This window comes from Pseudorca crassidens, chromosome 20, assembly GCF_039906515.1.
Source record: "Pseudorca crassidens isolate mPseCra1 chromosome 20, mPseCra1.hap1, whole genome shotgun sequence".
In the NCBI taxonomy this organism is placed as follows: Eukaryota; Metazoa; Chordata; class Mammalia; order Artiodactyla; family Delphinidae; genus Pseudorca; species Pseudorca crassidens.
The window spans coordinates 4,610,226-4,623,977 of NC_090315.1; the positions used below are offsets into that span (position 1 = coordinate 4,610,226).

At 61.9% G+C, this 13,752-nt stretch overlaps 1 protein-coding gene across 3 annotated transcripts; it reads right to left on the reverse strand.

Annotated features, from left to right (window-relative positions):
• Window positions 1-246: 246 nt before the first annotated feature.
• Window positions 247-13,647, reverse strand: EPN1 (epsin 1). Of its 3 annotated transcripts, XM_067721351.1 has the most exons (11): window positions 13,409-13,644; window positions 10,270-10,596; window positions 6,293-6,542; window positions 4,920-5,044; window positions 4,477-4,551; window positions 3,844-3,927; window positions 2,913-3,216; window positions 2,477-2,587; window positions 2,292-2,378; window positions 949-1,206; window positions 247-867 (listed from the first exon to the last, which is right to left on the reverse strand). In XM_067721351.1, the coding sequence occupies exons 2-11, from the start codon at window positions 10,495-10,497 to the stop codon at window positions 659-661; spliced, it is 1,731 nt and encodes a 576-aa protein (XP_067577452.1). In that variant the 5' UTR covers window positions 10,498-10,596; window positions 13,409-13,644; the 3' UTR covers window positions 247-658. The 3 variants fall into 3 exon arrangements, with proteins under 3 accessions (XP_067577452.1, XP_067577453.1, XP_067577454.1); XM_067721352.1 differs by lacking the exon at window positions 4,477-4,551; XM_067721353.1 differs by lacking the exon at window positions 247-867 and having other exon boundaries at window positions 1,195-1,255; window positions 13,409-13,647.
• Between the last annotated feature and the right edge of the window lie 105 nt (window positions 13,648-13,752).

Genomic DNA, 13,752 nt, shown 5'->3' on the forward strand with positions numbered 1-13,752 from the left:
GCCCAGGGCCCCGTCAGCTCTCCAGAGGGACTCCTGACCCTCATAAGGGTGACTGTCTGGCCCTGAGTGGGCCACAGCTCCACCAGGACTCAGTGCCCCCTCCTTCCCTCAGCACAGAACCCAACGGCACCCAGAGGGTCAGGGAAATCAAGGCTTCCACGAGGCGCCAGCTCCCAACTGCCCCCGGGAGGCCCATGGGTTCGGAGCCCTGGGTGCCCCAGGTGAAGGAGTCACAGAAACCATGAATGGGAACTTGAGGGCACCGCGCCCATAAGAATTGCCATTTATTCCCGAAGTTGCCAAAATCATCACCAAGGATTCACCGAGGGGTGCATGAGGGGACGAGGAGGCTCAAACACTGATTGAGGGGCCAGTCAGGAGTTGGGAGGGAGGGAGATGGGTGGGGGGACCCCCCGCTGTCCCTCCCCCTTCTAATGCCGTGGGCAGGGGTCCCCCTCCGGCCGCACCCCTCCCCATCCCCAGGTCCAGTTTCTCTCCGGGGAGGTAGGGTCGGGGATGGGGGGAGATGGTGTAGTGTGAGTGGGCCCCAGGAGGGGAAAGGACGCTGGGGTGGGGGCAGGGGTCCCCCACTTCACATGCACTCACAACACTGGTCGCCCAGGGAGCAGGAATGGGGGAAGCCCCCTCCCGCCCTGGATTATAGGAGGAAGGGATTAGTGTTGGGGGCTGGGGGTCCCTGGGGCATCATGGGGGGCAGGCCAGGGCCCCCGCCAAGGGGAGAGATGTACGTCGGCGGCGCTCCAGCGACCGGGGGCACGGGGCTGAGCCGGAGCTGGTTCAGGGTGAGTGTCGCGGGGGGTGCGGGCTGGAAGGGGTTGGTGATGGAGGGGCCAGTGGCTGGGCCTCCTGCGGGGGGAGACGACAGGGAGCGGAGTCGAGTCGGGTCTGCCGGGCGGGCCAGCACCCCTGCTCCCGGGCCACACTCACCGCTCGGCAGGAAGGGGTTGGAGGCCTTGGCTCCTGGCGGCGTGGGGCCTGGCCGGCTCACCAGCGAGTCCAGGTCTACCAGGGCAGCATTGGGCCCCAGGAACGACTCAGGGGTCTTCCGCGTGGGCGGCGTGGGCGTCGGGGCGGCTGCAGGCGGGGGGCTCCCCACAGCTTCGGCCAGAGAGCCCCCGACCCCACTCATGTCGAAGGCACCGGGACTACGAGCGGGCACCTCTCCGGCGAGCAGCTCCAGCTCCCCTGGAAGGGGCCGCAGAGGGGGCTCAGGGGAGAGGCTGCCGTGGGGACCCTGAGGAGGCAGCCCCAGAGCCAAACCATGCGGGTGTGAGGTCAAGAGGCAAGGCCGGGAGGACCACCCTCTGACAGCCTCCAGGTCAGGGACCGACCCCAGCAGGTGACAGCAGAATAGCACCGCTTTCGGGACGCTCACACGACGGGTCACGACTGCCCCGAGGGGACGCGCGGGGGGACAGTGGCAGGTGCCCACTGTCCCAGGAGACTGGGTGATGTGCCGTTAGCGAGAGGCCTGATTTTTTGTTTCTTAAGATTTAAGAACCCCGTCTGATACTGAAAGACAGGCACACATGTAGCTGAAGAGAAGCCTGGAAGGGTGAGACCTGCAGAAGACTGGATGGCAACCTGCAGTCAGCCTGGGGTGGGGGAGGCACTAGTGCCAGGCCTGCTCCCTCCACAAAGCCTGCTGCACTCGAAGACGCAGAAAAACCAAGGGACCAGAGGAATGTTACCCAGGGCGGGGAGGTGGGCACTATGAAGAGAGCCCCCAACACCACACAGACTCGGGGTCTCACCTCAAGGACAAGCCCAGGGACAACCTGCAGACACAAAGGCCAGCCCGGACTCTGGCCGGAAGACAGGCGCTCGGAGCTCCAGGAAGAGGGGCGCACAAACACCCCTGCCCCAGGACGCCGGTGGGCAGGTGAGGAAAGGCGTGCAGTCCCCAGAGGGAGGGGCAGCCATCAGGCCAGTCCAGGCGCCACACCACCCGGAGGCCCCCGGAGTCTGCACTGCACTCCAAGGAACATTCCGGGGTGACAGCAGCATTTGGGGAAATTGGAGAAAGGGAATTCTCTGTACGATTTTTGCACCTCTTCTCTAAGTCTGACGTTATTTGAAAACAAAGTAAGAAGTTCCTCTTTACGATGGGTGAACGACCAGCTCCACCTCAGTCACGCTGTTACAAGAGCCCTGGGGGAGCCCTGGGGGCCGGGCCCACCTGGGGGCTGCAGCCGTCCTGCTGTGTCTCAACCCTCAAGCAGCCGCCCAGCCTGAAGGACAGGCCTCCTGGGCTTGGGGGGGACACTCACCCGTGCTGCTCCCAGAGGCTGGCAGGGCTGTGCGCAGTTGCTCGAAGTCGGAGAACTCGTCGGGCTCCGTGTCAAACCCCCCGACCGCTGTGGGGTCAGGGTGTGCCCTCAGCTTCCCCAGGGGCCCAGGCGACGCGACTCCTCCCACACTCGAGGCCCGGCCCCCCCGGGCCACCCCCCAGTACCTGCGGTGCCATTGGCGCTGGGCTTGGTACGGGACCCCCCCCAGGGGTCTGAGAAGGCCGGGGCCGGGGCCCAGGGATCGGAGCCTGGGGGTCCGCCGACTGGGGCCCCTCCTGCGTGAGGAAGAAGGCAGATGAGGGGCTGGCAGCCCACCCCACCCCCCAAAGCCAGGCAGCCTCGAGGCTTCAGGCCCCTCCCCAGCTGGCCCCTCCCACCACGTCCCCACCCTCCAGCCCTGCGGCTCACACTGCCAGGCGCCCCCTTCTGGCAAAGCCCTCCTCAGCCTTGAGGCCAGGGTGGGGTGAGGGGTCTCGTGCGTGCCTCACCCAGGCACCCCCCCCCGCCTCCTACAGCCCCCACAGCCGCTGGGCACCCACCCCCCCAGGCACCCCAGGACTGCACGCCACACGCAGGGCCAGGGAGGCAGCGGGCACTCACCATCTGAGCTCCCCCACGGGTCGGGGGTAGGTCCTTCTCCAGCCACAGGGGCCACGGTCCCACCCCAAGGGTCAACCGGGGGCCCCGTGGGGGCAGCAGGCCTCCAGGGGTCCCCGGAGGCCGGTGTAGGAGCCGGACCACCCCAGGGATCAGCAGCAGGAGGCACGGGGGGTCCCCCCCAAGGGTCCGAGGTGGGGGCCGCCGTGGGGAGGGCAGCAGCCATGGGTACTGGGCCCCCCCAGGGATCCGCGGCCTGTGGAGCAGCCGGAGCCGTGAAGACGTCAGCAAGATCCATGAGGGACGACTGCAGGGAAGAAAGAGGACAAAGAGAAAATGGGGAGTGGGGCAGACCCCGACCGAGAGAGAGAATGCCGGGGGAGACAGGACAGCCACACAGCAGGAAGGGCAGTGGGAGCCGGGTGCCAAGGTGAGGCAGACCTACCGCCAGGGGACCTCCTAGCGCCCAGAGAGGACGGGAGCGGGGGCAGACACCCAGCTGCTTGTTCCTCTGACACGCTCCACCCTGTCCACCTCCCCACCCGCCCCGGCCCTCCTCCCCCCAGCCCCTCCGTCCACTCTCCGCACAGCAGTCGGCTGGCTCTACAACACCACACACCCGCTTCCCACCCAGCCCAGGCCACTGACCAGTCCCCGACGGAGTGAGGACAAGGGCCGCAGCCGTCGCCCTCGGCCCCGCACCCGCAGCTCCCCATGCGCGTCCCAGGGGTAGCCCAGCTCGCTCTGGATAGAAGGTGCCCCTGCAGACCCTGCACACCCCTTCCCAGGGGCAGGGGAGCAGGCAGGGCAGGGCCGAGATCCTCCTGGGCTGCGTCGGACACTGATGAGGCCTCCAGCCAAGGCCGGCCTGGACACGCTATCCCGCCAGTCCGCCCGCCCACCCACCCAGGCCCGGCCCGGCGCCCACACTCACCTCCTCCTGGCCCACGGTCTCCCTCTTGCTCTCCTCGATGGCCATCTGCAGCCGCAGGTCATCCCCACGGCGGATCCGCTCCTCCTGTTCCGGCCAGAAGCAGCAGGCAGGGGAGGGGTCAGACTCTGAGCGATGGGGCTGACACTGCACTTCCCCCTACCCCACCCCCAAATGGACAGCCCCGAACCCTCCCACCCAGACAATGGCGACTGAAAATTAAAATGGGATGCGGACGATGTGTGGGATGGGGTGGGACACGGGGTCTCAGGCCGGGGCGGGGGGAACAATGACGGGAGGGTGCTGTGCAGGGGCCAGGACGGGACGGGACGGGACGGGCTGCTCTAACGGGCTGGGGAAGCACGGGGCGCCTGACTCCGGGTGTTTTCTGCAGGGGGTGAAGGTGGTGGAGCCCTGGGGCTGTGACAGAGAGAGAGAAGAGCACCCTCACCACCCAGAGCAGCCACAAGGCATCTGCTTCACGTGCCGGGTATCCTTCCGGGGACCCATTAGACACAAGGTCCCACTGAAAACGCTGCAGCACGGATGTGTAGGGGTGGGGCCCTTCAAGGTGAGAGGAGGCGGGGACCTGGGGAGGGTCTCAGGGGAGCCTCGGGGTGGGGAGGCTGCTCTGACCTTATCGTGCTCCTCACGGCTCAAACTAAGGGCTAGCTGGAGCTGGACGTCATCCTCGGGGCCGCAGGACGGGGGCTGGGGGAGAGAGAGTGTGAGGGGCTGAGGGAGACAGGTGGGGCCCAGAGGCAGGGAGAGAGAGACGAGCACACACAAGGATGGAGACAGAAAGCCAGGCTCGGGCAGAGCAAGAGACACACACACAGACGTAGTCCCCGAACTGGTGAAGAACAGCAAAGAGACAAGCCTGGGGTGTGGGTGGGAGCCGGGCTGGGCAGGGCCAGGAAGGCCAAACACCCAGAGAGGAAAGGGAGCGGGGAAAGACGGGGCAGAGGGCGAGCAGAGGAGGGAGACCGGGAGAGGAGGGGCAGGCAGAGGCTGAGGGCGAGGCGTGGAGACGGACGGCAGAACGGCGGGCAGCCCCGCGCCCTGTGGCCAGGCCGTACCTGGTCGGCCTCCTCCTTGCTCATGGCCAGGGCCAGCTGGAGCTGCAGCTCCTCCTCCCCGCTGCTCTGCGGCCAGGCCTGCTCTGCCTCGGGCGGGGGCCCCGAGCCCACGGCTGCGGAGGAGGCTGAGGGGACACACACGCTGAGGCCCAGATGGAAGAGGGGAACCCACGGCCCAGGCAGCCAGGCTGGCAGAGTCTGAAACCCCCCACCTCCCCTCGGGCCTAGCCTCCCTCCCCCAAGATCCCCAGTGGGACCCAGACCCCAGGCTCCATGGTCAGGGAGGGGGTGTGGTGTGCATGCAAACCCACGGAGGGGTGCGGCGGCCCCACCTGCAGGAAGGACAGGGTTAAAGGACAGCCCTGATGGCCCAAGACAAAAGTCTGCTGATAAAGAGGGAGGGCCCTGGGGAACCTCTGAGCCCGTGAGCTAAGTTCCCGCACCGGGTCAGAGATGCCTTGTGGCCTGTCTCGGGGCCCCATCTCAGGCCCCAGGGGGACGGAGGGCCTTCCTCCCTGGTCCCCAGGTGGGAAAGCTCCCAACAGCCCCCAGTGGGGAGCCTGGAGCCTCGGTCTCCAGGGCTAGGGCCAGCGGCTGGATGCCGGGGGAGGAGCGGCCTGCACACCTGGCCCCCGGCCCCATCCCGGGACAAGGGGGACAAGGGGCGAATGAGGAAAGGATGGAGAGAAGACATGGGCCCAGGCTCGCTCCTGCCGGCCAGGGAGCGCTCGCCATCACACGTTGCCTCTCCATCCTGACCACCTACCAAGACACCACCTCCATCAACCTGGGAACTGCTTGGGCCTCCTACACGGTCCCGCCTCCCCAGCCCACCCCCACCCCGGTCCGAGAGCTGCCAGGTAGAGCTGCCAGGCCCACCTCTCGGCATGACTCCCATCTCTACCCTTCCCGCTTCAAACGCACAGACGGCTTCCACCCGCGCTCACGACACCACTTGGGGAATGTTTCTACCTTCGACACCCACCCAGTCCCAGCATAAAAGGCCCTTCCCAGGAGCACTCAGAATCCTGCACACCCATATATAAAACTGAAAGCTTCCCGACACAACTGGACCTCCCATCGTGGAGGACGCCCTTTCTATCTCCTCTACGTCACCTCTTGTCCTCCTAATCGCTGGTCGCCACCCAGCACCTACACTTCCTCCAACTCCAGCCGAGTCCCGCTCGCCACCGCTCTGGCCCTCCTCCGTCCTGTGCAGCCACCTAGGGCCTCAGCCCCCTGCCCTCTGCCTGAGCACAGCTCCCGCGGTGGCAGCAACCTCCTCCGGACCGCGCACTCCCTCTCGGGCACAGGCCGCCCCCAGACAGACCAGAGGGGGCACGCAGGGGATGGGCCCGGACACCCTGGCTCACCCGTGGCGGTCTGCGCCAGCTTCTCCTTGGTCTTGAGCGCGTGGGCACGCTCCTCCCGCAGCCGGTCCTCATCGCGCAGCAGGGCCACCAGCTGCTTGGCCTTCTCGCGCACGTTCACACCCTGGTCCTTGCCGTCACGGTCCACGTACTGGAAGTCCTTCAGCGTCTGCACGGCGTACATGTTCTCCTTGCACTGCTGCGACACGCGCTCCGAGCCCGTCTTGATGAGGTACTCCATCAGCGTCATGGCCTGCAGGGGGGGACGCACTGTCACCCGAGGCCCAGCTCACCCACACCCTCTGCAGCACGAGCTGCCACCGGGATGGACCTTGAAAACACCACGCGGGGTGGCCGAAGCCAGGCCCCAAAGAGCAGAGTGTGCGAGAGTCCATTCACAGGAGATGTCCGGGCGGGCAAACCCACAAAGTGTGCCCGGGGACTTGGGGGTGACTCTCAGTGGGATAGGGAGATCCCCCCTTCTGTCTAGGGGGACGAAAATATTCTGGACCTAGGTGGGGTGATGGCTGCACAACACCGTGAATGTGCTTAACGCCACCAAGCTGTGCACTTTGAAAGGGTGAATCGTGTGTTACGTGACCTACGCGTATCTCAGTAAACACCGGGAAAGGGGAGACGGCCGGTGCATCACCGCGGCCCACGTGGGGATCGCCAAGCGATCGGTGCAGACCCTGCTCTGTTCATTAAAACGAAGATCTAAGGTCACACGGCCGGAAGGCAGCTTGTTAGGTCCCGCTCAGGGTGCCCAGTGCACGACACATCCGCCCGCTTTCTCTAGCACCCTGTGAGTCTGGAAAGTGTCAACCCACGCATAAAGTTTCACACCGCCCGGGCACAATCTGAAGACAATGGCGGAGGAGGGAGACGCCGTGCCGGCAGGGCCCGTCCAGGCCTGGGCACCCCGAGGGAGGACCACGTGGGCAGGGAAGAGGGAACACCCTTTGGGATTTTCTGCATTTTACGACATGGGAACAAATCCCTTTTCAGCAAGGTTTAATAGGAAATACTCCCCCACTCCTCACCCCAGGCAAGGCCTTTGTGGTCTGAAGAGCCTGGAATCCAGGCAGTCTGGGGAGTGAGGTGAGGGGTCCTGGCCCCTTTCAGGCTCTGTGGGAGGCCATGGCCACTGTCCTCAGGAAAAGGGAACACCTTAGATTTTGCAGGTGACACCAGGGGCCTCCCAGAGTTCCCAGATCCACCCAGGGCTCCTAGGTCTAGAGCAGAACAAAACAGAGAGGGAGGGGCAGGCCACCCCGGGGAAGCCGTCTGAACCACAGCGGAACAGCGGAATCCGCCAGGGTCACATCTCCTCAGCCTTCCCAGGGAGCCTGACCTGTACCTGGCATGGGTCCTGAAGGTGTGTTGACACTATTCACCTCTGTAATTAGAGATTAGTCTTTAACTGACTGAGAAATGTTTACGCCTTAGAGGAGAACCGAAAGAAGTAAAAAGCACATCCGCGTGTGGAAGGCAGGTTCCAGAACCCCTGGGCCAGCGGTGCTTTGGAATTCAGAATTTTCACGAGTTCGCGCCAAAAAGACTGCACACACCACGTGTAACGGAAGTCCCCCAGAGGAGGGTGACACCACGGTCGCACTCTGTGGGACCCTCAAATGCCAGGTAGACCACCTCACCACAGTCCAGGCGGGGCCTTGGTGCCAAATGCCTTTTGAAAACTTTCGTTTTCAGAGCTCTGGGGACTTCGGAACTGCAGTTTAAAGACTGCGAACATGGAAATAACCCAAACACCCCACGGGGGGAAATACACACGTATGAGTCGTGGCGTGTTCATATGACAGGAGCCCCACACACACAGCCGCGTACGTGAACGAGTGGCTGCTCCACACGTCAACCCCCCAGACGTGACGGCGAACAAAGACTAAAGACAGCAGGCACCAAGGCTCACAGGCCACAGGACTCCACGCCTGGAACAATCTCAGCAGACAGAAGGCCGGGCACGGTGCCTCCTGGGAACACATACTCTATCTCCACCTGGGAAGTGGCTACAAAGCGGTGCACACACCTAAGAGCCAGCTGGGCTGTGCACTCAGAACATGCGCCTCGATGGAAAACATCACGGGTTTCCAAAACAGCCTGGTCCAGGATGTCCCGGGCCGTCAGAATGCGAGCATCCGCTTAAACAGGGGTCAGCAAGCTTTCTCTGTAAAGGGCCGGGTGATAAACCCGCCAGCATTTCAGGCCGTGCACTCCCGGTCCTGAGAGCTCAGCCCTGCACCAGGCCACGTGTGATAAAGCTTTACTTACAAACATAGGCGCAGGGCCAGGTGTGACGCGTGGGCTGTAGTTTACTGACCCCTGCTTTCAGAAATAAAGACTGAGACCCTGCACTCCTCAGCGAAGTCAGGTGACACAGCCCGGAGTCAAGAGAGTGGGCTCAGGGACGGCCCTCTCCGCCCCACCACAGCGAGGGCAGGCCTGAACCTCTGCATCTCAGTTCCCCCACCTAGAAGAAGTACCTCTGCTGCTCTCCGCCCACAGGCACCGGTCACAAAGAACCTGCCACCTGTGGCCTCTCAGGACTCACCTCCCCTCGCACACCTGGCCCGGGCCCCTCCCCACCCAGCTTCTGCCCCTCCCCCCAACCTCACACAAAGGCTCCCCAGCTCCCCCTGCCCTTTCCCTTCACAAGAAATGACTCAATCAAATCCAAGACCAAGACCCAAGCGTGGCTTGTAGGGAGGGGCGTGGAAAGGAGCCAGAGCAAACGGACCTCAGATCCCGGCTGGAACATAAGCAGCGCCACCTCTCCAGGCCTCAGGCTCCTCGTCCTGGAACCCACCAGGGACCCACCCCAGCCTCCGGAGGACAGACATGCCCCCGGTCCACATCCACGAGACCAGGGGCCTCACCCACCTTGCCCACCGCCACATACAGAGCAGGCCCTCAACTGCCATTTTACCGAAAGAACAGCGACAGAAGGACTCACCAACACCCCTGGGCCCCAGGAGTCGGACTCTCCCACAGAGGGATGTCCCGGGACTGGCCTGAGGCCGCAGTGCTGGGGGAGGGGCCTCGCCACCTGCCCCAGCCCAGGCCCTTTACCACTTCTTGACCCACCTTGGGACGCCAGGCCCCAGGTCCCCAGAACAGCAGTCAAACGAGAAACCCACCCACTGAGCGCTGCCTGCAACTGAGTTCCCTTTACCCAAAGCCTGTGGTCTGTCCTTCTGTCTGTTTACTGGATCGGGGCGTGTGCGTGTATCACTGGGGGCACTTTAGCCACATTTATCAAAATGGCACAGGCAAATGCCCAGAAATTCCAGTTCTGGAAAATGGCAAACATACATGGACATTCATGGCTGTCTTGTTTGTAAAAGCAGAACACTGCAAACAACTTAAAATTCCAGCACCAGGTAGCTGGCTACGTCAATTATGATCAACCCAGACAGTAGACAGGAAATTGTTTAAAAAAAAGAAAGAGTGACAAGTCTTTGTCGTCCTGATGAGAAACGATCCCTAACACGTATGCCTGTTTTCCTTTTTAAAAGTAGGGTATGACTTCCACACGGTAAAATTCACCCTTCCTTTCACGTTGCTTTGCGCTCTGGTAACTGCATACAGCCACAGGACCACCGCTGCAACGAAAATACAGAACCAGTCCGTGGCCCCCAAAACTGCCCGGAGCTGCCCACCTGCCTGGACTTCCACGCACAGATCATCAGAGAGGACAGAAGCTGGGGACACAGCCGCCTCTGAGGGAGGGGTAGACACTGGGCACCCACTTAGGCCTTCTAAGTGGATCAGTCTTGAGAATGTGCCACTTCTTCAAAAACCACAAGGCCCAAAATTCTTTATTGCCTTCACTGAACAAGAGAGAAATTTACATAAATTACGTAAAGACACCGAACTCCAGCTCCTCTTGGAAAACAGGAAGGCAGCCCAACTCTGGACGCCCCTTGGTGGGCATGCCCCCACCCAGCTCTGCACCCTGCACTGACCTTGTAGACGTGCCGCCAGTTCTTGCCGTGGTCGTTGAGCCGCTTCCAGATCATGCTCATGATCTCCGAGAAGGCGACGACGTTGTAGGTGAGGTCAGCAATCTCAGACATGAGGGAGCTGGACGGGCCCCAGGGGTCGTTGCTCGTGGCCTCCCGAACCTTGATCTCAGCCTCCGAGTAGTTGTGGACGATGTTCTTCATCTGGCGCCGCAGTGAGGAGGTCGACATGGTGGCTGGCGGTGGGGAGGGGGGCAGGCCCCCCGGGGTGTGCAGAGACGGGGCGGCAGGAGGAGGGAGGCCGCGGCAGGGACTGGCAGGTCACCGCATCTGGGGAAAGGAGAGGACCTTTGGGAACACAACCGGGATCTGCGGCCACCCGGCTCCCCGCTGCCTGCGGGGTGGAGGACCAGGTCCCCACTGTGGCCTGCGAGGCTCTGGCCCTGGTTAACCTCTACCTTAGTCACCCCATCCACCTTTCAGTTCCTCAGTCGTGCCCAGATCCTTCCTGCCAGGGCCCGGCTCAGCGAGGCAGAGCGTGCAGCGGCAGGCCACAGGCCTGAAGGAGGCGCGCCCCAGCCAACACTTCCTAGCCTGGCACCTCCCGCACCGCAGTGTTCTCCTCTGCGAGATGGGGCTTCATTCGGAGTCCAGAAAACTGGAGGGAGGCTGCTGCACAGGAAACGCGCTATCCACGTGGGTGGTGTCATGAGACAGTCCCCCTCACGAGGTCCTCGCACCCACCCGCGGGCTCCGCTGGAACACCCCACCCCGACACCACAGCCACCATTCCCCAGGGGGCCTCGTCGGTAGGCTCACTCGCCCTGGTGATTTTCTACTCGTTTGTCTGACTCTGTGGCTGAGGCCGCCCTGAGAGCCCCATGGGGCCAGAGACCACGTTTGTCTGGATGTGGCTTTTCCCATCAGAGGAGCTGACCCGGAAGAGCCATTCAATAAACCGTGCAGGAAGGAAGGGAAGGAGGGAGGGCAGGAAAGACCTCTGGAGCAGGAGTGAGGGGGGCAGAATCCCCTGCAGAAACAAGGACACACAGGGAGGAGACCGACAAAGGGAGCAGAGATAGACAGGAGGGGGTATGCCAGGGGGACGAGGTGTCCCAACGCGGAGGAGAGATAAGGAACAAGCCCGCTGGCTAGGCCCCAGCTTCGTGCCAGGCACTCCTGGAGCACGAGACATCCATTATCTCATTTAACACTGCGGGCGGGGTTCTAACAGCTGAGGAAGCAGAGGCTCACGTAGGTGAAACAACCCAGCCAAGGTCACACACTAGGCATGGCGGCACAGACTCCACCCCAGGCCACCCTGGGCTCCAGGACATACACTTTTAAGTTAACCTGTGCCGAGAGGAGAGTGATGGGAAAGAAACAGAAAAGAGGAGAAGAGGATCAGGCCAGTGAGGCCCATCACAGCAAGCACTCACTCAGTCCTTGCCCGGTGCCAGGCGTGCTCTTGAGTGCCTTACACACGGTAACTCCAGTCATCCCTATGGCGCCGTGATTCACAAACACCTCACAGGGGAGGAACCCAAGGCACAGGCCTCACCTCCGGAGCAGCCCGGTTGCAGAGCAGGCTCTGACCACACCGTCCACAACCTTTCCAGCATGCTAGCCACAGGCAGAGACCTACGGAGATCTCCTACAACCTGAGTCCCAGGGGAGGCAGCTGGCCCCTGTCTTGAACACAGGAAAGCAGGCACTTGGGAGACAGATGTGAACAGCTGAAAAGGGATGGCCAGGGTGCCAAGACGGACTCAGCCAGACACACTAAGACGAAGAGCTAATTTGACAACTAACAGTAGAAGACTGAAAGGAAAGGGAAAGAGAGAGAAGAAAAAGAGGCACAGAGAAAGCTGGGCAGACAAAAACACGAGAAACAGATAAAGAAACATGGGAAGAGAGTGAGGCAGGCGGGCAACGAGAAAAGACAGAGACCCTGAAACGCAAAGAGGCAGTAACCTGGGACAGGGAAATAAGAGACAAGAAAAATGGAGAATAGCACGAAATCTGGGTCCAAATTCTGGCCTCCCTGAGATTCAGTTTGCTCAACTCTGAAATGAAGGAAAAGATTCCACCCAGCAGAACTGTTGATTAAATACAATGGATACATAAAGTTCTTGGCACTGCGCCCCGTGAGTAGTAGTTCAATAACGTTGGCTACTATTATTGTCAGAGAAAAAACAGAACTATTTCCAAAAGGATGGCCATCAGAAAATGTGCTATCTTAACACCGTGTATTTATATTAACGGGCATTAGAAGATACATTCAACCTTCACAGCAAAACTAAAACTTCACAGATACTGCTTAAAACAAGACTACGTTTTTCAAAATTGCTTAGCCCAAAGAGAATTACTAGATCGAATAAAACACAAATCATACGGCAAAATTCTCCAAAGGGTAGTTAGATATCAAACGATGTCAAACGTCATCTGTGTGGAACAAAAAAATCTACAAATAATAATGGAAACCAGAGCTGCCAGCAGTTAACTACACACTTACTACGCGCCAGGATGAGGCACTTAAAAGCATCACCTCCGTTATTAGGCAAAGCTGCCCTATTACGCAGGAAACATAAACACACTAATTTTAAAAACTAGGAAACTAAGGTTTGGTGATAAATCACCTGACAAATCTTACAGGCTCGCAAAAAGTGGACCTCTGATTCCAGAGCCGGGTTCTTCACCAAAACTAACTCAAGAACCTGGGGGAAGGGGCAGACCCTAGACCAAGCGACAGACCCGCGGAGAGGGACTCGGGCTTGGAGGACACGGGTACCAGAACAAAAATGAGATGGGAAGACGGCGGGGAGAGATGCACAGAGACTAGAGACACCTGGCGAACGGAGACACCAACATTAATCCTGACCCTCAGACGCCGAAACGTGACAGAAAAGCAGAACGAGACCGGAACAGACACACGGAGACAAATGCTTTGCAAAAACGCCGAAACAGACACGGACATGAGCACAAGCGAGGCCCGCGGGAGGCAGCGGCACTGACACACAGACACAGGCAGACGCAGGAGAGACGAAGAGCCGCGGGCGGCCCAGGCCGGCCGGGAGCAGACACACGAAGGCCACGGAGACGCCCGAGCGCGCCCGCCCGCCGCGCCCCGGCCCGCCCTCACCTCGGCCCCCTCACGCCGCGCTCCAGGGGGTCATGGCGGGCAGCCCCCTGCCCCCGCTCGGCCTCGGTGTCGCGGGGCGCGCGCCGAGCCGCGAGCGGCGGACGCGGAGCCGCGCTTAGGCGCACGCGCGGACGCACGGAGGGCCGCACGCCGACGGCCCCGCCGCCCCGGCGGGGCGCGGAGAACCGGGCGGGGGAGGGGAGCCGCCGAGCGGACGGGAAGCAACCAAAGGAGGCGACGGACCGGAACCGGAAGTGGCCGCGCGACCCGCCCAGCCGCCCCGTCTGCGGCGAGCCTGCGCAGTGGCTACTTCCGAGGACACGCTCTCCCGCGTGCCGTCACTT